Source organism: Acomys minous, assembly GCF_964271855.1.
Source record: "Acomys minous genome assembly, chromosome: 10".
In the NCBI taxonomy this organism is placed as follows: domain Eukaryota; kingdom Metazoa; phylum Chordata; class Mammalia; order Rodentia; family Muridae; genus Acomys; species Acomys minous.
The window spans coordinates 55,387,502-55,412,666 of NC_140491.1; the positions used below are offsets into that span (position 1 = coordinate 55,387,502).

Genomic DNA, 25,165 nt, shown 5'->3' on the forward strand with positions numbered 1-25,165 from the left:
TGATGGACTGCCTTACCCAAGGCCATGGATTGTATGCCCAGCGCCATCTAAACAAACAAAAAGAACAAGACCATTTTGTAACTCGTGCAAATTAGTATCACATATACCGGTACCCAGAAACGGTAAGAGCCATCCTAACTGTGTCCACGTGGGTTAGGAACATTATATTTAGTCCTACACTATAATTTTGCTGCTGCAATCCAGAAGTGATTTTTAAAAATAAATTCTGAGTGTGGGTTAATTCCTGTGATATCAGCCCTTGAGAAGTTGAGGAAGAAGGATTACCCCAAGTTTGAAGATACCCCAGGCTGTGCAGACTACCAGAGGTAGTCTAGTCTTCAGAGTGAGACCCTATTTCAAAAGCCAAAGAATAGAGGAAGGAAAATAAAACAAATACCTATGATGTTAGCTTTACAGTTTAGTAATTCATAATAAACTCCTAGACACATAAAATTGCTTTTTGGTTCCCTTCATTTATATGAAGTTTATTTGAATAAATTGGCATTTCACATAAGTAATAGTATTGTATACATTATATACTTGTATTTGTTGACCTTACAGCCACTGCTCAGTAAAACCACTACAGATGAGTGTAAATGTCCATGAGTGTGTATATAATTATGAATATATTACACAGGGTCATCATCTCACATATGATACAGTGGGCTGGTTTGTATACAAAGTTTTCATGTATTGAGTTTGCTTCTTTTGTTTAGCTCCCTTTGGGGTGGGAATCTTACTGTTCTAAATCTGAATTAAACATGGGGTTGTTGTTTATTTTATTTTTTTATTCTCTTTTTTAATGTAATGAGCTGTGTACTTGAAAACAGAAGGGCCCTGGAGGCTTCATGTAGAACAGTAAGCCTTCCATTATATTCTTCCACTGCCCACACTGATGAATCTTTACATTTAGAACTGAGACTGGCCGCTGGTAGGTCTCTAGGTGATGGATAGCTATCCAAAGTATTGGAAATTTCCATTTCTGACCCAGGGAAGTTTTGAGGGCACATATTTATTTTTTAAGCTTTTTAATACCTATATCATCTATCTATCTATCTATCTATCTATCTATCTATCTATCTATCTATCCACCTGCCCACTCGTGTGTGTGTGTGTGTGTGTGTGTGTGTGTGTGTGTGTGTGTGTGTGACACATGTTGAAGGACAACTTTTGCGAGCCTGTCTCTTCTTCCTCTATGTGAAGTCTCTGGGTTGAACTCACAATGTCAGGCTTGGTGGTAAGCCCCTTTACCTGCTGAACCCATCTTGCCACCTTGCATATTTTTAAAGAATCTGATAATTTAGGGGAAATGGATCTTTATAGCATTTGAAGTTATGTCATTTTCACAGATGCATGCCTGAGAAGTTAAACACCTCATCTAGGATTGTAAAAGTTAAGTGACACACTGGAGCTGTAGAGTGGAGCGGTAGAACCACTTGGGGAGGGACTGCAGGAATGACTCACGTGACTTAGAAAGAAAAAGGTGTCCCCATGGCTACACCCCTGCTCTGATGTGCAGCCTGCAATATTTTGAGTTGCCTGAATACATCCATTTCCCTTAACCTGATCTTTTTTTCTTGTTTTAGAGTTAAGCATTGTAATACGTTTCTGGGGCTTCCTATTAATTTTGCTGCTAGCTTTGTATAGCCAGATAGAATTAGTGTGCATTGACACTTAGTTTCATTTTAGTCACAAATATCTTGATAGCAAAATGTTAATTCTTTGGAAAACACTGGCTTCAAGTATAGTAATTAAAAAAAAAAGTTAAAGCTACATCTCCTCTTCCTCTCACTCTTCATTCCATTCCTGTGACATTTACCCAATAAAGAAATGAAAAATGAGATACTAAAAAAAGTAAAGGCTGGAACTTAAAATAGCTTGTTATAGGAAACTTCTTAAAACTCATTTTCTTTTAAGGAATTTAGCTTTTTAATGGCAAATAATGGGTATTTTTAATTATAAATGACTTTGAAGATTCTAGATTGTATTTTAATTGATCTTGAGATATAATTATCTAATAAGAAATTTAATTTAAAAAAACTTTTGTATCATTGGTAACTTAGAAACCTGATTTGTTCTTACGACGATCATTTCTTTTTATATAACCAAGTAATTAATTTTCTAATAGTTTTACCAATCTTAAATTTTTTTCTTGGTTAAAACTTGGTTAAAAAAGTTTTATTTTTCTCTTGTGAGGCAGAAGGCATTTCATTATTTCTTCTTCTTTTATTCTTTTTCTTTTTATTTTTTTTCTTCTTGATGCAAGTAGACGCTTATTATGGGAAGCCACATTTAAGTTAACAGTTGCATTCAGGCATGGCGTGTGCTTCTTGGTTATTGTAGCATACACGGTCTACTTAGTTGGTTAGTGAAACTAGTTGAGATGAAATTTATAACCAGAGGAATTAAACTACAATTGAATTCTCTCTGTTTAAAGAAAAACTGACATGTAGCTTTTGGTCTGTCATCAGGTCATGGCAGGGACACTGATACTGACTCAGGTCACTGCTGGCTACTTAGCAGGTTTTGGAACCCCCACATCACCTCAAGCATAGGGTGCTGCTAGTCAGCTCCCGGTGTCACTATGACAGGGTATTTATAGTATGTGTCTGTCTGTCTGTCTGGGATATATAATAAGTGTTACATCAATATGTTTGTAGTTCCAGTGCCTTTCCTATGGTACCTAGTTTCTCTGAAATGCCTCATGGCAGGTTGTCACACACAAACAGGAATGACTATTTCATGCTTTATTGCAGTACCCTGTGGAGCCACCAGATTGTGTTGTGGACTTCCCTGTTCCATTTTCTGTTTCCTGGACACCACAGGTAAATAAGTTTATTTTAGATAATTAAGAAGTGTATTCTTTTTAGTTGAGTGATTGTTTTAGGGTGAAAATTGTTTGGTTTTTTAATGCATTTATATATAAATCTTCCTGTGATAATTTATATTTTCCAAAAGTTATTGTCTACCTTTTCTCTCTAAATGCACACATAAGCAGGCAGACACACGCTGTCTAGATCTCTTATGGCAAACATATAGGTCTACTGATGTCCATTGTTTGTTAAATTTAAATCTTAAAAAGGTCTTTGGAAAGCAGTGGATGCAAATAGAAAGCTGCTAAAATTAATACTGATGACGTCATATAGCCTGTCTAAGAGGGGAATGAAATGTGAAGCCTGCTGATGGCACTCTGTTTTCCTGTCTGGTCTTACTCTACTTTGGTTAATTCAGTTTCCTTGTATATTGATAGAGATGACGTCTTTAGACTCGTGCTGTAAACTGATGTTGTATGCTTAGAAGGTGATATTAGTACTAAAATACCCTTAAAAAATCAAAGGAGGACAGTGTTGAAGTTCAAAGAACAGTCTCATTATGACACTGTCCTCCTTTGCACCAGGTCACTTTGGTAGTTGAATGTACCTAGGAGAAGGCACCTCTGGTTATAGATCGGAGAGAAAACAGTGCATCATGATGCCTTACAAGGGGCCTCTAAATAGACGCCATCTTTGTCTTTGTTCTGAACTTTAAAATTTATATAAATGTTTTATGTTTAAAATTGTACATGAATGGTTATAAATGATATTGCGAAGGTCTCCGTTATTATTGTATGTGTTGTGTGCATGCACTTGTGTGCATGGTGGTGCACTTGTGGAGATAGTGAACCACTCTGGAAGTTGGTTCCTTCCATTGCCATGTGGGTTCCGGCGTTGAATGCTGGTTGTCGGCCTTGAGTGGCAAGCACTTTGCCCACAGAGCCATCTCACCTGCTCATGCATTAGTTTTAATGTGCTGAAGAGGGCTTAGATTTTTGAGGCTTCAGATAGTCAATCTGACATTTTAAGTCATTTTTCTCATTTTCTTCTTTTAAAAACATCCCATCTCTTCTTTTGGAAATTGATACGACATGCCAAGTAAAGGAAAAGGCCTTGCGAGCGGTTTATGTTTGGAGCTCCTGTGTGCTAGAAGTGCAAGCCTCAGCCTGAGAGCATGGGGCTAGTATAATACTGCCCACGAGAACTTCAGATCTGACTCTCAAATGGCTTTTTGTAGTAGCTCCAAGGAAACAGGATTAACTGGCAGTAACTGGGGTATTGTGCTTTTAAAATCTGTAGAATACATTGCAAATTCTTAACAAGTTCTAGAATCATTGACTCCTTGTAACCCACCGTTCACACTTGACAGACACTATTTTGTCACATTTGCTTTAGCTGTACAATAGTGCCCTTGCTTTCTGTTAGAAATACAGTGTTCTTGGGGGTTCACTGTCCCTGCTCCTTTTTCTGGGCTCCATTTCCTCTGTGTGTCCTTAGTTTTCTAAACAGGAGTCTCTTTCCATTAAATTCTAAGTATGCTATTCATATGTATTCTTTTGTTTTGTTTTGTTTTGGTTTTTGGTTTTTCGAGACAGGGTTTCTCTGTGTAGCCTTGACTCTCCTGGACTCACTTTGTAGACCAGGCTGGCCTCGAACTCACAGAGATCCACCTGCCTCTGCCTCCCAAGTGCTGGGATTAAAGGCGTGTGCCACTACCGCCCAGCTTTCATACGTATTCTTATGCCGTATTTCCAGTGTCTCCGGACTCATCTGTTGTGTGCATCTGCTCTTTAAGGTGCTGTGTATTTAGATGTTCATCAGTTAGTTAATTCACTCGCTGCCCTGTTGGTAAAGGTAGCGACAGTGTCTTATTATCAGCCTGCAGCAGAACGTGCCTGTGCCTCCCAGTGCACAGTTGTGAGGATTTCTGTACGGACTGCTCCTATAACTGCTATAAGGAATATGATGCCTCTGAGGTTACTAAATACTGCCAGCTTGCCTTCCCAAAATGGTTGTGTAAGTCTGTACTGACATCCAGGCACACATTCTTACATCATTGTTTTTTATTTTGATCATAGTTGCCTTTAATTCTTACCAAGAATTGAGAATCATTGCTGTATTCATAATCTTTGCCTAGTCGAGGTATTTTAAAAATGATATGCATCGATCATATTGTTTTGTTGGTTTCATAGAACACGGACATCTTTTCATGGAGTCTGTTTTAACTCTGTGTATTAAATAGTTTGTCAGACTTTCAGAGTGGTCACATATATCAGTTAAAATGGTTTTGCTTTTTTTTTTTTCTGCCTGTCAAGGAAAATCTGTGTCTTTTGTTTATATTCAAGTATTCTAGAACTATCTGAACTGACTTTTGTCCACATTATGTATGTGCATGCAGTTTGACAATAGCTTCATCTGTATCAGTCTGGTTTTTATTAATGCAATACATGGAATTAAAATTGAGAAAGTTTCAAAAGTCTTTGTTTGCATTTAAATATCTACCTGTGTCATAAAGCTTTTGGTGATAAAATATGAACCCTGCGTCTTTTCAATGTTAAAGCATTGGCAACACTAACTTGTATCTGGAAAGGACGAAGTGAGGTGAGGTGACATTGTGTGTGGTCGTTCTTCGTGGACTGGCTCTGCTCCTACATTTTTAGGGGTCTTTTCTATTTTTTTCTTTTTTAAAAATAATTTTTAAACAGTTGTGGCTCTCAAGCAGCACAGGCATTACTGTTATTGTGTAGCAGTAAGAAAACCCTGCTTCCTGATTTCACTAAGTCTTTGTCTGCTTCTGTACATTTCTTCTTTGGCTTCAGTGTCCCCTGACTTTAAACTTGCAAGATCTTCATTTCCTTTCCCTTTGTGGCATAGCAGACATGGCTCTGTGGCATCCATACTAGAAATGGGTGGTTTTCCTTATGGTCCCCGTCTGCCTGCTGAGTTGATAATGTTTTGATGTATTTGTCTTTTGCTCTGATGAGAGGTCTGCTGCTGCTGCTCTGACATACTCATTTGGATGAGTAATTATAACGTGCACAGTGTCGGGCTGAGGATGGCAGGGCTCTGTGCGGCATGACAGGCCTAGTACCAGTGCAGGTGTCTCACAGCATGATCAGCAGCAGCCAGTGTACTCTGGCTCTGAGGAGACATTCAGTGTCGTAAGAAATCAGCAGCAAGGGCAAGGCTTCTGTTCCTATTGCTGTGGCGCTGTGTGCCAGAGACACACACAAAGCGCTTCTCAGACTCAGGGTCTGGATCCTTTCAGATGCTGGTTTTGTTTACTCAGTAAATCCCCCTTGTAGATACCAGTATAGCGTGTAACAACATTATATCTCCCTCATATCACATGTGCTATGAAATGTGTCACCTTTAAGATTTTATACACAGGCCATATATGTCAATATTGCCAAGGGATAGATTTGAATGTGCTAATGTCAGGTATTTAGGACAAAATGAAAGTCAAAATGAAAGTCATTTTGTCCAGGTCACAGGCTGTTTTCTACCTGAAAAATGTGCCATTAAGTGCAGGTTTGGGGAAGTAACCTTGCCACAGGCAATTGGAATATTTAGATTTGATCAGATGCAGTAAGCAGTGGCCTGGGTATTTCCTGCCATGGCGAAATCTGATCCCCCTGGGACAGTGCCATGGAAGAAGAAGAGTGAAACTAGTGATAAAGCTCTGACAGGCGATCCTCCGATGACTGAAGAGTGTAATTAAAGGAGTCCTATTGCGCAGCAGGGAGCGTGGTCCTTTCCTCACAGCTGCAGGCCAGCAACTGGGCATCTCACTTCCGTCTACTCTCCACCATTTTTTGTTTCATTTTGTTTTGGTTTGGTTTGGTTTGTTTTGAGACAGGGACAATGTAGCCCAGGCTGTCTTGGAACTTACTATGTATTCCAGTGTCCTGAAGCTTAAGGCAAGCCTTCAGCCTCAGCGTCTCGAGCATAGCTCGTCAGTCAGTGGCGAGCTGCTACACTTGGCCCTTAAACTGTATAATCTTATGCAAGTCTCTTGCCTGCCTTTTACTTAAGCTCATTCATACATGAGCTCTCCTTCTTCAGAGATGTTCAGGGAAATATACTCTGTTAAAGCAGCACAACCTCATCAAGGCCCACGGAGCACACTGTCCTCCAAGAAACCCATGGGAGTTCTACGCCATTGGGCTGTGTTGCTGCCGTCATTCCTTTGTTGATTTGGTCAGAAAATTCACAGAACCGGATTTTCCTTTACTCCTAAGTTAGTTATGTGTACTTTTGCTTTCTTCGCAGTATTATTGTTGTCATTGGTAGTATTACAAATAAAAGATAAAAGCAAAGAAAATCCATTTTTAAAATTCTGTAATGTGATAGAAAAAGTACAGTGTTGGAGTCATGGGGTCTTAATTGCCTGTTAGCTGCCTTTCTTCTTTTCTTTTTCAATATCATCTATTTAAAAAATACCAGGCCTTAAATGAAAAACAGGGAGAGTAGGGAGAATGCAAAGAAGAAAGATTAGAAAAATTATAGTGACCATATACGTCTTTCTGTACAGTGTAGAACTGTGCTTTCCTTTTCTAAAATACCAATAGCAAAATGTGTATTTATTCAAATAATCCTTAGGATCTTGGGAGCTTTCTTCATAATAGGGTTGGCATATGTCCATGAAACAAAGCCTGCAGGTTCACAGCACTCACCTGCTACCTATCTGTTTCATTAGGTCCTTACAGCAGTGGCTTCTCTTCTTCATCCAGGTGTTCTGCATCTTTGTTTAACTTTCCCCTTAGTAGGTAAAGATTTGTGTCGCAGTTTTAAATATAATCTCTGCCATTGCATTTTATCGTAGTGTGGATAAACTGTTACTTAAATCATCTACCAAAATAAAAGTTAACTTGAATAGTTCTGAGTTAGGATTCAAGGTATCATTTCATATTTTTTCTGTTTTAGGTAAAGTAGCATTCTCTACCTTCTTTCCTACTTACTTCTCTTTCTCCAGTGTCATCTTATTTAAATTATTAGTACGCCCTTTTAGTATTTGTGTTCCTCAGTTCCCCTATCACTGCAGGGAATGTCTGAGATCATCATTTGAAAACACAGGGATTTGGTTTGGCCAAAGTCTTGGAAATAAGAGTCTGTGCTCCCATAGGATCCATTACTTTAAGTGTCTGGTCCAGCGGCATCTCATTTTAGTGGGAATATGTGGCTTAGCAAGATGAGAAAAAGAAGAAGAAAGGACCCACGCCTCTTGAGACAGTGACTCTCAGTGGCCTAAGACGTCTTACCAGGTCCACCCTCTTTAGAATTTCTACTGCTGTCCAGTACCACCATTCTGGGAAACATTATTAAAGGCTTTGCCTTTGCAAGGACGTTTGGCATTCAAACTGTGGTAGTATTATAATTCATGATATTATGTGTTCACAAATGTATTACTGTTTGTTCATTTTAGGCATTGTCTGTAATTTTATACTGTGGAAAGCAAACTGGCTGGTTTTTAATGTTGTTTGCTTGTTAGTTTTAACCCGCCTGCATACCCCAAACATACTTCCTAATGTCTTGATCGTAACCAAATAATTGCATTATAAGATATTACTGATATTCGGTGTTTATGTCATTATTTATACTATGCAGAGATAAGCAATGAGTGGTTGGGTATAGTTATTTTTCATTTAACACAGTCACCAAGACCTATGATATGGCTGCCCCCTCATCTGTGGGTAGGTGACTTTAGAGAACAGATGGATACCTTTGACTTTTATATTAGGGAAAATTGTTATTGATTTCCAAAGTGATCAAAGTTAGCTTAAACTTAGTAGGAAATGTGGGGTCTGTGTACATGAGATAGTTCTGTGTAATAATAAAAGTCTTCTGTGAATGGAGACCCATAGAGACTTGTATGATGTGCCAGGCTGTTGATAGGATGCCTTCTTGGCACCTTAAGGCACATCTGAAATGCTATACCTGCTTCTTTTAGTAAACCAGACTAGATTAGTGATCTTCACAGGAATCTCCATAATAAACCAGAGTCTCGTAGGCTGGATCAAATCCTTTCCGGCACTCCATCTGCATATAGCCTGCATATAACAAAACTTGAAGATGTGAACAAAAGTCTTTTTGAATTGTCAAGGGTAACACATGTAGGCTTTGAATTTTTACAAACCTACCTTACGTGAGGTTCTTTAATGCCTGTACCTCCTTTGTAACCCACCTACTCTAGAGAGCAGAGAAAAGAGACTGATGGGGGCAGGAGTATAGACCTTTTTAGACTCAATTCCTTGAAGCAATTCCACTCTTCATAGTCAAGATTCCGGCAGACCCATTAAACTGCCAGCCAGCAATTCAGCAGAAGTGTCTGTAACTGCAGCAGCTGGAACCCAGAGCAGCAGCCAGAACCAGAGCCTCAAAGTGTTCTCTCGAGCGTTTCTCTCTACGAACATCTCGAAGCGGATTGATGAACAACCAAAGGATAGGAAGTGATGTCAAAACCAAAAAGCCAAGCATCTGGTTTTGTGCTCATATACATATATATCATACTAGGATATTTATCAGTTGGCAAAGACCATGTTCCTGCAAGAGGCAGTTCCTCTTCTAGTGGACAAACATCACGTGTCCTCTCAAAAGTCTGGTTCCAGAGGATAAACACCACACACCCTCACATAAATCTGTTTCACATCCCACACTAGGGATCAAAACAAAAATATGTTTACATCCACTACAGACACAAATGTAAAACATTTGTACATAGTGAGCTCTTACCATAGAGCTCAGAGAAAGGAAGATCTGCCATGTCTATGTGCATTGTATATCTCTGCAGTGGTAGCTTGTATGTTGAGTTACAGTTGCATTAAGGGTTCTCAAGGTTTTCAGAATTGTAGGACATTCCAGAATGATATATGGATAAAGAACAAGAAATGCCACAGTCTTAGCGAGCTGTGTGGATGTGAAAGGTAACTAAATATATAATTTACTTGAACATGGACAAAAGGTAAGCATCTTGCTTTTTATTGGCTAACATATTGCTGTTATTTAACCTAATATTTACCATAAATTGATAAAATATTTATACATAACAGGTACCTCAAGTAAAAGAAAAACTATATCAGATTCCAAATGGCTTCTTAGTGTTATGATTTATGTTTCAAAATACTATTGGAAAAGAAGAGATTATTATAGCTAATATCAGTGAAGTACATATATAATTTATTAACATCCTCTATCATAGTTTGTTTCTGTAAAGGATCCTTTCTAGTAAGTTTATATACCGTATCTATTACATAAATTATTTTTTAGTGGGCATACAAAATAATGATTTTCATAATGGTATTTCCATATGTGTATGTATTTTACTCATATTTGCTGCCACTACCCTTTCCTTCTCTCCCTTCCTTTCCATGTCTTGGGACTAATTTAAAATGGTTGTGCATATTAGTATACTTATTCATGGGAATATTGTATGTCCTAAATCATTCTTTCAGGTCTAATGATATGAGTCAGAAGATTAGCCCACTTGCCACCAAGCCTGGTGAGTTGGGCCTGAGTTCAATCTCCAGGACTCATGTAGTTAAAGGAGAGAACAGACTTTCACAGGTTGTCCTCTGACCTCCACCAGCACGTTGTACATTTTCGCACATACACTAAGTATTGGTGTTTTATGAAAGCACATTAATACAGCGTTTTGGAAAATAAACTCTCAGTTTGAAGATAAAGATCTAGCAGGTTGGAAACAGATTGGTGATCAGTTATTAAACGTGTGAGAGACACTAGTACTCCTGCTACGAAATACCTCCTGTGCTCTTTCTTTTTTTCCTTTTTTGTGAGTTAGAAATTGAATATTAAAAGCTAAAGTAGCTCAATAGGCAGACAGAGAGGGAAGCAGAACTAAAGGAGGTGACAGGAGAGGCAACAGAACAGTGTGCATGTTTAAATGCCGTCAACGCGCTTAGTGCCTTGTCTCAGGCTGTGCGAGCAAGGTTAGCAACCAGCATGCACTGCTGTTCTTCCTGGTAGTCCGTTCTTTCTTTCTTTCTTTCCTTCTTTCTTTCTTTCTTTCTTCCTTCCTTCCTTCCTTCCTTCCTTCCTTCCTTCCTTTTTAAAAATTTTATGCACAAGAATTTGGTATGCATAAGAAAAAGTTTTACATAGCTAGATTTTTCTTTGTCAAGGTATTAACACTATAAAAGAAAGTTAGACTGGGCTGTGGAGGTTGTTCCATTAGTAATGTGTAGTACACAAGCCTGAGGAGCTGCTTGAATTCCCAGCACTGTGTAAAGGTTAAGCATGGTGGTATTTGTGTATGACACTAATGTATGAGGCAGCGTCAGGCAGATCCTTGGATCCTGTTGCCCAGCCCGTCTGGCTGATTGGGATGTCTAAGCTCAGACCTGCTCTCAAAAGAATGAGGTGTAGGGTGATAAGAAGACACCCAGGATTGGCCTCTGGCCTCCACATGTGTCCACACACATGTATACACGTATACTACACTATTTCACACATACAAAGATAGACTGGCTTGCTTTTTGGTTTTTTGGATTTTCTTTTTTTTTTTTTTTACTAATTAACTCAAATGTTTGTTGTTGTTTTGTTTAGTAGTATATAGTATAGTTAGCTAACAGCAATATTAAAAGTGCCTTCTTATTTTCAACATGAGCTTGACAGAGTTTCTTTTTTTTAGTAAAATTGATTTGGCTGTCCTCTCAAACATGAGGTGATTTTGCTTCTTTTATCCCTGGTGGCCTATAGCTCCTTCGTGCAAATAGAAAATGGGCGCAAATTTTGCAGTTGAAATAATAACAGTACAGGACTTAACAGGAGACATGGGGTTGACTAGATTCAGTCACAGATGTAACTACAGATACAGGTGAGGACCTTATTGGAAATGCAACTAAATTCAAATGAACTGGATATGTAGATTTCTTTAAAGGTACCTGATTGGAAATATTGCAGTCAACATTAAAATTAAATTTCTAAAGTTTAATCTCTTCATGTTTTCATACGCTATGCAAGTCTTTTGAATCTCGCAAAGATAAAAATGGTTGTTAGAGGGTTTAACTGCCAGTGTTATAGAGAAATACATAGAGAGAGAGGAAGGAGGGGTGAGAGAGAGAGAGAGAGAGAGAGAGAGAGAGAGAGAGAGAGAGAGAGAGAGATTGACACACACACACATACACACACACACACACACACACACACACACACACACACACACACACACACACATATATATATATACACACACACACAAACCAGAATGAGAAGCAACTGTTGCAAGTACTAGAAAATGATGCTATTAATTTAAGTGTCATCAGAGCACAAAAGCTCACATTCCAGGACTATGTGAACATTATTAAAATACTGGAAATAATAGCGCTTAAGAGGAAGACGTTACACTCTGAGATCTGCTGAAGTGACTGCTGTTATTGCTTCTCTTCAGGTATTAGAAAAGTAACAAAACGCTTTTAAAGATAATGAGCCCTGCACTTTGAGACTGTCAGTGTTCACACTTTAAGGCTTAAGTGCTTTCATAGTTTAACATGACTTAATAACAGCTATGGGGCAAGAGCCAGTATCTTAATTCCCATGTATGTATATCCTTCCTTCTCCAATGTGCGTCCTATGTATTTGATAAGATCTTGTTATCTCCATGGGTGTATACATGTGAACCAGTTATTCTTTTGCTTTTCTTAGCTGTAAAGAGTATTGATATTTTTGCCTAAGTTTTTAGTTGTTAAGGAAAACAGTGCAAAAAGTACTGCTCGATCTGTCACTGTCCAGTGAGTGATGTAGTTGAGCTGTAACTGACAAATAAGTGGAGCAATGTAAAGTGTACAATTGGGTGAGTTTTGACAAATGATCACCCATGAAATCTTCTCTGTTCTCAAGATAACGAACAGATCTGCTATTTTCACACCTCTCCTTCCCCTTTGTGTTTTCCTGTGGGGGCTTCTTTCCTCCGTGTGAGAGCTTTGACGACGTTCAGCACCCTGCAGCGTGCCGTCCAGCTCCTGCCTCGTTACTGTGAGGTGTTTATGGACATAGCACATGCTGTCACTAACTTGTGCATGGACACAGGTTTTCAACAGTTGCCTAGGCCGTTAGGCTGGGGAAGTGGCTCCCTGGCTAAAGGTGCTTGCCTTTCGAGCATGAGGACCTAAGTTCAAATTCCCAGAGCCCACATCAAAACTGGGCACACAGGGGAAGCACGTGCAAGCCCAGTGTTCTAACCTGGCAAGCACAGCGGAAAACCAAGAATGAGACCTTGTCTCAAACAGGGTTCAGAATGAGGATTGGCACTCACGGCCAGCCTCTAATCCGCACATTCCTTTGCATTTCCACACGAGTGTGTCCATAGCCATACATACAATTGAAATCTTTTTATTTTAGTGAACTATAATTACGTCATTTCCCCCTTCATCTCCCCCCCCTCCAAGCCCTCCCCTGTGGGCTCCTTCCAACACCTCCCATTTCAGGGCTGAGCACTTGCTGTTGCATAACCAGTCAGGAACTTGTCTCCAGGGAAAACTCTTCCGCAATCTCTGAACAAAGTCACCTGTGGTTCTCTTTGTGCGCATGCGTCCCTGCTGAGATCTCTGCCTTCCGTATTAGCATGTCTGCTGGCGCCATCCTTGCTCAGATCATGCTTAGGCAGCCATGTTGTGAGGTGCTGCGGGTATAACTTCCCTGCCATTTCTAGGAGACACAATCTCATAGCAGACTTCTGGATCCTCTGCCCTTACAAGCCTTCTACCCCCACCCCCTCGTCCATGATGTCCCCAAGGCTCAAGAATTGTGTTGTACTTCTATCAGTTGAGACTAGGAACTCCCTCTCCGTTTCCACACACACACATTTTTTACATATAAAAACAAATCTTCTCTAAATAGTTAGCATGCCATTGGGTAAGTATATGTTCTCACATCTGTTGAGTGCTTGTTTAGGAGAAAGGTGGCTGGACCCTGCAGGAGTTATAGCTTTACCTTCTTCGGAAACTCTTAAAGTGCTTCTCAGTGTTATGTTGCTCTACCCTTTACCATCGGTGCTCAGGACTTCCTGCTTAGCTGCTGCCTCGCTGACCCTTGCTCTGTTGAGTTGCCTCCATTTTAGTCGCCTAGGTGGACATTGAGTGGTGTCTTCCATGTGTTTTGTTTTCATTTTCTTCATGACTAACGGTGAAACATGTGTCCATGAGCGTGACGTCCATGCATCTCTGCTGACGTGCCAGCACGTTTTCTCAAATTCTTAGTGGACAGAGGGAACCGAGGCTGTGAGTTGGAGAATTCAGTCTTACAAAGATGTCAGTTCTCTCCTAATTGACCTGTGAGCTCCATAAAAGCCCAATGACAAGTCCTATGTATTCCTGGAGGCACTGATAACTATTTTAAAATCATATCAAAACACAAAAGATGTTGATAGACAACTCTAAAGAACTGGGGGAAGAAATAACAACATCAGACGTAAGGACTTAGAGATCCTCTTTGCGGCAGATAATCTGGTGTCAGAATAGTAGACAATAGCTCCGGGGAATGCACAGTGCAGAACAGACTCAAAGACCTGTGCTCAACAAGGTGCACACAGAACAGCTACAGCAAGGGCAGCCTTCTCACACAGCGATGCGGAGACAGTCGGAGTCTGTGTGCCGAAGGCTGACCTCTGACACACACAAAACGATGAACTCAGAATGGGTAATAAGTACAGTATAAAAGCCAAAACTCCAAAATCTGGAACAAACCCAGAAAATATTTGAAGCTTTAGGTGAGACAGATGCTTCTTGATAGTCACCAGGAGGGAGCAAGTCGGTAATTGGACATTGTCAAAATTAAAAATTCATTTTCCTTTATCATGTTATTATGAGTATGGAAAGGCAACATGTAAGGGAAGTTTTCCAGTTATATACTAATAATGTGCTGTGTTAGGATTATATAAAGAACTCTCAAATCTCAAGGAAACCCCAAGTGGACAGTGTTTCATGCAGGCAGAGAGTCTGTGTTGCTCTTTTATGGCCACTAAACCTGTCTGTGAACTGATTTTTATTTTATTTTTTTAGTGAAGTCCTAGAAAAGTGAACTGGTGTCACTTACTGATTTCTTTTGGCCTCGTCCCTCCCTCTCTCCCTCCCTCCGTCCCTCCCTTGGCCACACTTAGCCATGCTGTTTCCTTTGGCTTCATAATGGGGTAGTCCTCTTGTCTCCAGGGCTTTCCTAGCTCTGAGGTCCTGGAATCTGGTGCGGGACATGAGGGGGTTGTGGTGGGGGGAGCACACCTGAGATTGTGAGGTTTAATACCCCTTGTGACAGTCAATCAGTGGAGAGCGGAAGCCAGGAGATAAAGGGCACAAAAGAGACTTGGCTATTCAGCTTCTCAGCGCTTGTGTGGCCACAGGACCATTTCCAGAGGATGCCCTGTTTTGTCCTGTCTCCCCTGTGTTTCACTGTTTGCAGTCCCTCATTCCCATTCCTTAAGTTCATATCTAACACTTTCCGTCACACAAATCCTTGCCTTTGCTTTCTGGGCATCTTAGGCTCAGAGAAGTTGGCATCATTATGTGTTATAGATAGAAATGGTGACAAGTGTACATACACCAATGCCACTTAAAAGGTCCAGAAGTTTACCTTAAAACAATTTTGCCTCTCTATTGTTTGACTTGTTTATCAAATTGAATAAAACCACTGCCAGGGTGTATTTAAACTCCATTCATTAAATTAAAAAAAAAATGCAGGCCTAGGCTTCTTTCAGATGATACCTTTGGCCTATAAAGTTGTAACCTTCCTCATGGTTGTCCATTTGGCTTGACATCACTATGTGGAAAGCTTTCTGTAACAAAGTGGCCAGAGCAAGCCACTGGACAGTAAGCAGCACACTCCATGGCCTCATCAGTTTCTGCCTCTAGGCTGCTGCCCTTGGAGTTCCTGTCCTGGCCTCCTTCGGTGGTGAATGGTTATGTAGAAGTGTAAGCCGAATAAACCCTTTTCTCCCCAAGCTGCTTTGGTGGTGGTATTTTATCACTGAGTTGTTGTTAGCACCTCTTTCCCATCTCAGCCCTACTCTACGTTACCAACAATCCTTTTGTGGTTGATGTATTTCATGTGGTCCTTCACGGTAAACATTTTCAAATAGGTGGAATTGAATGGCCACAGCCATTTCTTTTTAGTTCTGGATAGTCTCCAGGTTTCTCACAGTGTTTCATAGTCGTTTTCTTCTTCCTCCAACTCCTCTTTCTCTCTATCTCACTATCTTTTTATATCTACCTGTAATGGAAGATTCTGGAAAACATTGTTGTTTAGCATTTCTCTTTCCACCATACCAAGATTTATCTGAAAGACTTCTGTTCCAGTGTTTTGATTCTGAGATACTTTTGCTTCTTTGAGTTTATTGGGACGGGGGCAGGGGAGCAGTTAGCCTTCTCTTTGTATGTTGAGTTTGCTTTTGGTTTTTGTTTGGCTTGTGTGTGTGTGTGTGTGTGTGTGTGTGTGTGTGTGTGTGTGTGTGTGTGTGAATGCAAGTGCATGCACTATTCATTTCTCTGGTTCTCCGTCCTGCATCTGTTCTGTTTTGTTTGAGACTGGTTCTTATGTAGATTTTCTTTATTAAGCCGAGACTATCCTTCAACTCCTGGTGTCTTTTTCCTCATCTCTACTGTGCATTTTTATTCTTTCATTTCATATTCTTTAATCATCTTTGAAATATGTACTCAAACAATGGCATTTTGGGTTAGTTTGCCAGTTGCCCTGGCATAGGATTTGAAAGTGTTTTATTGAATTACTGTGTATTTTTAGTATATTATAAATATCATGAAATGCAAAGTCAGCCAAGAGATCATCTATTCCAGTTTCTACTTAGGATTTTTGTCATTATAAAAACAATACAGTGTCTTATAGGAAATAAAAAGTACAGAGAAGAAAATTAAAATTATAAAGTGTGTGTGTGTTAACCCATTTTAACTAGGTATCAGTGAAAAATAGAATAGTTATTTGAGCAAATTCATAATGAAGCTAAGACTGGTTATTTTGGAAAGGGTTAGGGGCATGGGCTAAGGTCCTGTAGGATCTGCAGGACAGTTCTCTTTTCCCTGAGGCCCTGCCATAGAGCATCACAGATAACAGGAGCACTGCCAGGTAATGAGAGAGTAGCGAGACTGTGGCAGCGAGCGATCTGTTGGAGGAAGAGTCACTGTGGACAATTGGGATATTACAGGCACTCCATTTCCCCCCTCATTTCCGAACTCTAAAACCTGTTTCTTTGCTCACTTCGAAGCTCTGCAATTAGAGAAGTGATGGCCAACTTGCAAAGTTATGTCTCTGTCAGATCATATGCTTGTTGGCTTTAGGAAATTATTTCTTCCCCATTTCATATTATTGTCTGTTCATTTCCATTTTGCTGATGCTTCAAATGACCATTTACATGTTAGTGATATTAGTACTCATGGTCTAATTTGGTACAAGTATTTTCCTATTTGATATTTCTTTGATGAGGATATAATTTTGTTAGCTGCATCTCTTAAAATACTTGCTTCAACAGTGTAAACATACACTACATACGGAGCAGTTGACATTTTACATGTGTTATCCTGCTCAAGTCTTGGAAGGATCTGTAGTATAGAAGTGCCATGGTGTGGAGGAATATCCCCAAATGGCCTGTGTGTTAAACATTTGCTCCATAGAGCGCTGCCATTGGCAGGGTCAGAACCTGTAGCATTAGATTGTTGGGGGCATCTTTAAAGAGAATTAAAGGACCTTGGCCTCTTCTTGCACATGTTGTCCCAAACCCCTGTCGTTAATTGTCTATCTCATCAGTTGGCCAAAGCAATGGTTTGCAACTGGTAACTCCAAAACTGTGAGTGAAGGTGTGCCCTTTCTCGTTATAAACTAATTATCTTGTGTGAAGGAGAGCCAACTCCCACATGAGGCTGAGATTGAGTTACTTGCTAGGATAGTGTGAATAGGAATGGCCTCCATGTGTTCCAGTGCTTGGTCAAGAGGGAGTGGCACTACTTGCTGGCATGGCCTTGTTGGAGTGGGTGTGGCCTTTTTGGAGTGGGTGTGGCCATGCTGGGGTAGGTGTGGCTTTGTTGAAGTAGGTATGGCCTTGTTGGAGTGGGTATGGCCTTGTTGAGGTAGGTGTTTTGGAAGAAGTTTGTCATGGGGAGTGGTGGACTTTGAAGACTCAGAAGCTCAGACCAGGCCTAGTGGCTTACTTTTCTCTTGCTGTCTGCTGATCCAGATGTAGAGCCCTCAGCTCCTTCTGCAGCACTAAGCCTACTTACAGGCCACTATGGTTCGTGTTATGACAGAATTGGACTAAACTCCTAAAACTGTAAGCCAGCCCAATTATTATTTTTCCTTTATAAGTGTGGCTGTGGTCATGGTGTCTCTTCACAGCAATAGAAACTCTCAGACAGAAGTTGGTATGAGGGACTGGGGTATTGCTGAGATAGGCCTGAACTGACTCAGCTTTTGTTGGGAGGAATGGAGACTTTAGGACTTTGGATTAAAAAGGCAGTTGGACACTTTGCCATGCTAGTAGGAACATGGAAGACAGTGGTGCTGAGGGTGATTTGAGCTGTGGGGACCTGGTTCAAAAGGGTTCAGAAGAGAATGTTAGTATGTGGCCTAGAGACCTTTCTTGGTGAAGAATGGGGCTGCTTTCTGCCCTTGTTCAAAAAGTCTGCCTGCTATATTGAAGAGTTTCAATGTTTGAGGCCAGCCTCGTCCACAGAGCGAGTTTCAGGACAGCCAGGCCTTAGACAATGAAGGAAACCATCCAAAATAGAAAGCTGGTAAAGATGTAATTGAACAAGGCAGGTATTTTCCATCCCCAGCAAGCAGCAGAACTTGGCAGCTTCAGACACATGGTTCTGGTTTTAGAGTCAAAGACAGAAGGAAGAGGCTGTTAAATCTTGTTCCTCAACTAAGGAAAGCCTCTGGGGCCAGGCATGTGTCAGGGTGTATTTGCTGTGAAGGTGAAGCCTGGGTTGCCTTGGAGACCCCAAGATGTTGAAGATTCCAGAGTCCTGGGGTACCTCCTGAGGAAAGCTGCTTACAGGGAGTGGAGCCAGCCTGAGAGAAAGGAGTGTGTTATAGTCAGCAAGGAGGAAAGGAATTGGACATCTGACAAGCACTTGGCATTAGACGTGGAGATGCAGCATTTGGAGTTTGCCCAACTGGTTTTCGGTCTTAACTCAGGTCCAGTATCTCCTCACTTTGCTCCCTTTTGGAATTGTAATGTATATCTTCATTATATGTTAGAATTATGTGCTCTGCTTTTTCATTTTGATTTGCAGGGGATTACAGTTAAGAGATTGCATGATTCTCAGAAGGGACTTTGAACTATGGACTTTTAAACAAGTTTGAAATTGTTATAGACTATGGGGACTTTTGATGCTGCACAGAATGGATTTCTGCATTATCTTATGGCTGTAGGCCTGTGGGGGCTAGGGAGTGGAATGCGGTGGTTTAAATAGGAATGGCCCATATAGAGTCATGGGTTTGAATGCTTGGCCTATTGGGAGTGGTACTATTGGGAGGTGTGGCTTTGTTGGAGTAGGTACAGTGTTGTTGGCTAAAGTGTGTCACTGAAAATGGCCTTTGAAGTGTAAGTAGCTCAGATGGGGCATAGTGGCTCCCTACCTCCCCAGCACCGTGTCTGCCTGCATGCTCTTATGCTTCCCACCATGATAATGGATTAAACTTCTGAAACTGTAAGCCAGCCCCGAGTTAAATGTTTTCCTTTGAAAGAGTTGTGATCATAGTGTCTCCTCACAGCAAAAGAAACCATGGCTAAGACACTTGCTGAGAAGGATATAACTGACCCAGAGAGCATAGTGTGGAACTGGAGATTTTACTATAGTTCATGATCTCACCTGCCATGCTTTTCGGTGTGGAGTGTCACTGATACCTAATACAGGACATAGTATTTAGTAGACTCAGTATTCATTTTTGCTGTATTAAATTGGATAAGGAAGGGTACAATCCATTTCTGTGATTTTTGCTTATTTAATTTTGCACTGAATGTTGTAAATGAAGACTGTTTAATAGATTTGAAATTGGACATCTTAGGTTCAAGATAGAATGGTTTCTTCTGCAGGACCAATCTTATAAATGGGTTCAGTTTTCACAAGCTCATCTAATACTTCCAAGTTACAGTATAGTACAAGGTACAGGATGTGCATCTCATTGCACTCCTTGCTGCTTGATGCTGTGTCCCCACCCTGGTTTGTGGAGTAAGGCTGTCTTCATTCCAAAGTACAACAGCAGAATAACCCTGAGTAGTGCATTAACACTGCAGGTTAGTTTTGCTACTATAGGCATTTTCACAACATTAACTCCATCCTGTGGTATCTTCTTTTACTTTTTTCTAATAGTTTCATGGTTTTCTTGTAGAGGTCTGTAATTTATTTTGATTAGGTGTGCATTTCTAGGTACCTAGTGAGTTTTCTTTTCTTTTTAAGTTATTTTGAAAGAGATATTTTTTTCTAATTTATTTCACTGAGATTATATTGTTGTTATAATATGGTGGCTACTTTCTATAATGATTTGTATCATATAGCTTTATTGCACAGTTTTATTAAATCTAAGAGTTTGTTAGTAGATTCTATAATGTCTTTTAAGTACGGAATCATATCTGCATATAGGGACAGTTTGACTTCTTACTTTTATCCTTTTAATGTCTTTTTCTTTTCTAATTGCTATAGCTAAGATGTTGAATACTATATTGAATAAGAAAAGATTTCCAGTTACAGAAGAATGAAGCTAGGCACATATAATTTAGCTTGTATGAAAACCAGTTTGAAATGGATCACATACCTTAATTTTAAACCTGAAATGTGGAAACTGACTGCTAGAGGAAAATATAGGGAATACTTCTTAAGACAATGGGGTAGGCAAGAATTTTCTGGACAGAGCTTCAGTAGCATGGGAACTAGCCTCAGTATCAACAGCTGTGGTCACACGAAAGTGCTTCTGCACAGAACAAAAACCAAAAACCAAACATCAACAGAAGAAAGAGTCCACAGACTAGGAGAACATATATATCAGCTTACTCTGGACAAAGAGCTAGTATCTAGAATTTGGAAAGAAGAGCATAAATTAAACAGCAAGAAAAGAGAACAGACTAATGAAATAAACAGACAGTTTTCATAAGAAGAAACACAAGTGGCCAATAAGTTTTTATAGTGTTCAATATTCCCAGAGATCAAAGAAACCCAGATTAAAAGTACTTTGACATATGTCCTTACTCCAGTAAGAACGACTTTGGGCAAGAAATCTGACCACAGAGGCTAGGAAGGTGTGGGAAAGAGCAGCCCAGATTTATTGGTGATGGGAGTGCATATTGATGTAGCTACTATGGAAATCAATGTGGAGCCTCTACAAGAAATTAAAAATAAAATGCCGCATGACCTAGATATTTCACACCTAGGCTTGTGCCCAGAGAAATCCATAGCCTACTATGGAAATATCTGCCTCTCCATTTGTTGCTGCTCTCCTTACAGTAGCAAAAAAAAAAAAAAAAAGAAAAAGAAAAAGAAAAGAAAAGAAAAAAGAAACCAACCTAGATGTCCACCTTCAGATTAAAAGATAAAGATAATGCTATATATATACATATATGAAAATATGAACATTTACATGGGAAAGGAATGTTATTCAGCTGTAACAAGAGGTAAAATCTTGAAATTTGCAGGAAAGTGGATGGTTTGAAAACTTATAGCATTAACTGAGGACACCCACATTCAGAAAGGAAACACACAAACATGTTTTCCCTTATATGTAGATCCTAGCCTATAATGTGTATGTATGTGCATGTAAGTAACTGTACATCTAGGTATCCTTGATTGCTTTCTGTTGCTTGTGGTAAGAATGCTGACCAAAATCAGTTGGGGAAGAAAGGGCTGACTTCAGCTTACACTTCCAGGTTGTCTGTCATTGGTGGTAGCCAGAGCAGGCACAGAACACAGGAGCAGTAGCAGGAAGCAGAGCTCCTTACTCACTAGTTCTTTGGCACATTCTCCATGCCTTCTTACATAGCTCAAACCAGTTGTCTAGGGACGTACCCACCCACAGTGGCCAGGCCCTTCTGCATCAATTAGCAAATAAGAAAACACCCCACATACATGCACATAGGCCAGTGTGATTGAAGTAGTTCTTCAATTGAGATTCCCTCATCCCTGGTGACCTAGGTTGTGTTAAGTTGACAATAAAAGCCAACCAGGTCATTTCCTCCCTTATCAATTTGACAAATACATCACCATTAAACCATAACCTTTCCTTTTTTGTGTGTCCCCATGAACTCATATAAGCACCTTAATAGAAAATCTGATACAACTTGAGAAGTCTCACTACTTAAAAAAGTTTCAGTCCTTTAAAAGTTTGTTGTCTAAGAGTCAAGAGACTCTCAACTGTGGACTCCTGTAAAGTTGAAAACAAGTTACACTTTCTTATTCCGAAAGAGAAGAATCAGGGCATAGGAAAATATCAGACCAAAGCAAAACCATTCCCCAGCAATGTAAATCCAAATTCTATGGCTCTATGTCTTGAGAGTCATATCTTCTGGATTCCAAAGGTTTTGAGTGCCGTTCCAGAACTGCCATCCAATGCACACACAGCTTGTTTTGTAGGCTCAGGACAGCTCCACTTCATACCTGCCACTGTTCTTGGTGACAATCCCATGGTCCTGGCTTCTCTAGTGTCCTGGCTTCTTCACTGCAACAGAGGCTGCACCCTAACCATTAGCCTCATTAGGAACAGTGGCCCTGCCACATAGTGCCAGCCCTGCACCACTCTTCATAACCCTGTCATTCTTACCTCTCATGTCTTCAATACCAGTATTAAGTACATGAATTACTAAGTCCAACTACAACTTGAGATGCAGCCTTGCTCTTCTCCCTAGGACCATAGCTTCTGTTCCTGTACTTGGGAAAATACTCCCCAGAGATTTCACACTAATGATGCTGATCTCTCTCATTAATCATAGCTGATTCTTCAGCTTCAAATGACTAGCATCCTTGTCTTAATAATGCACAGGTTCACGTCAGTGGTGCTGGCCTCCTGATAAGAAAAATAATTTTTTTGCTTCAGTTGACCAGAAACTATAGATTCTTTTTTTAATTTTATTTTATTAATTTATTCTTATTACATCTCAATGGTTATCCCATCCCTTGTATCCTCCCATTCCTCCCTCCCTTTCATTTTTCCCTTATTTCCCTCCCTTATGACTGTGACTGAGGGGGGCCCCCTCCCCTTTTATATGCGCATAGGGTATCAAGTCTCTTCTTGGTAGCCTGCTATCCTTTGAGTGCCACCAGGTCTCCCCATCCAGAGGACGTGGTCAAATATGAGGCACCAGAGTACATGTGAAAGTCAGACCCCACTCTCCACTCAACTGTGGAGAATCTCCTGCCCATTGGCTAGATCTATAGATTCTTAAAACAAACTGCCAAACAACCCAGTAGTCTTGACTATCCTCTGACACTTCACAAATCAGGCCTCCATTATCTGCATGTCTCCCAACATTCGTATCTACCAAGACCCTAGAACACATCCCTTTAAGCTCTGCACCTCCTATAGTCCTCCCCAAAACATCATGGTCAGTTTATGACAGCAACACCCCACTCCTGGTGCCAGTTTCTATATTACTTTTTTATGATGCTATGAAAGAATGCTGTGGCTAAAAGCAGCTTAAAGAAGAAAAGGTTTCATCATGAACTGTCCAGTTTATGGACTGCCCTACCTGGGGTGACATAGAGTGAAGAAACAACAGGCACACATATAGAAAAGTACGGTTAGCCATACACTCTAATGGAGATACCCCAACAGCACCTTGGAAACGGCTTGTAATCAGCATGAGGGCAGAGGAAGTGTGTGTGGGTCTCTGCAAACAGGCCTCCCCCATACTCCCACAATCAAGGCCAGAGGTGGCTAATAAACTAGATGACCTCTGTGCTATCTGTATGACCAGATCCTCCCCTGAGCCCTTAAGATAACATATATTGGTAGCCCATCTTTAGAACCCATATTCGTGGAAAAGGTAACATGTACTTTAAGAAGAGTTTTGATGTAATTATGCCTTCTTGTGCACAGGGGATTGTGTTACACCAGGAAACACAACCCATTAGCTTGTGTTGGTTCAGACTCTAGAGTCTCACACTGGGCAGCTTATTTTAGGCATATAAAAGTACAGTACAATTTGGAAAAATGTTTCCTGTAGTTACAGCGTCCTAGCAAGTAACCAGTTTGTTCTCATTGCTGTGATAGATTCTAACTTAACTGCACCTCTTTTAAATGTCACCTAAATGGACAAACAGAACATGCTGTTTTGTGTATAGGCTTCAGTCCCTCACCCCGAGTACAGTTTTAAATTCATAACTATGATGGTTAAGATTAAGAATTTGTTCTCATCTTTTCTCTTTTCTTCTTTGCCAGGGTATCTGGACTTTTACAGGTTTGGGGTTTTTTGTGAACATAGATGGACTGGGCATCTTTATAGCCTTGTTATTGTGGGCTTGTTTTATTACTTCTTTCAGGGTGGAATTGCTAGATCATAAGGTAGGGATGTCTTTAGTTTGTAAATAAATTATGTTTCCAGATCTTTTCAGAGAGGTGTGACTTTTATACACCTCAGACCATGGTTCGGGGTTATGTAAAATGTTTAATAAGAGCTGCTCTTACTAAGGTGCTCTTACTTGTTTTTGACTTGAGTTTTCATTTTATATTGCGTATTTGAAGTTGACAGACTCTTTATCAAATATCAGTATGTCAACCATACCAATAGTTTTGGTGACATCTATACTGTGCACATTATAGAATGAAAAGTTGGCTTCTTAAAGACCTTGCTTTCCTCATAATAATGACTTTTGACTTTAACTTTGGCCACACTATCTTTTGATATGTCTGTGTGGATATTATTGCTAACATGTAATAATAACCTAGGATTTTAATTGGATAATTTCAAACTAAGGGTTGGTGTGTGATTTGACAGCAAATTAAACAATCCCCGTCTGTCTTCTGGCGTTTAGTGAGATCATTTTAGCCCCATCTTCTGCATCCCTGAGGCTGCTGACAAACAGTTTCTCTGGGATGTATAGCTACCCTTGAAGCATTTGCTCTGAAAGATTTCTAGTTAAGTCGAATAATGGCTCTTAGGCCTAAGGTTTCCTTTCTCTGCCATCTACGTCTAGATTGAGGATTATTTGTGTTGTTCAGTTTTCCCTTAAACTGCCATTTTCTTATTTTAAAAGCATTTATTGTTCAAAGTGCAGTTAGAATTTTTATATGTAGGCGAAATGGCCAGTGTGTTTGTAAATACTTTCAAGTAAAAGATTCTGCCATGAAAATGCTTTGCCATCTCTTTTTGAATGAGGCTAAACATTAGGTAAAGAGCAAAATTCATATAT

General features: G+C 40.1%; 1 protein-coding gene across 2 annotated transcripts in view; it reads left to right on the forward strand.

Moving 5' to 3' along the window:
• Nucleotides 1-25,165, forward strand: part of FANCL (FA complementation group L) — a 66,716-nt gene that overhangs the window by 34,903 nt on the left and 6,648 nt on the right. For both annotated transcript variants that reach the window (XM_084799579.1, XM_084799580.1), the window contains one exon: nt 2,757-2,825. In XM_084799579.1, the coding sequence (XP_084655705.1) occupies nt 2,757-2,825 (69 nt within the window). The remainder of the gene's footprint in view (nt 1-2,756; nt 2,826-25,165) is intronic.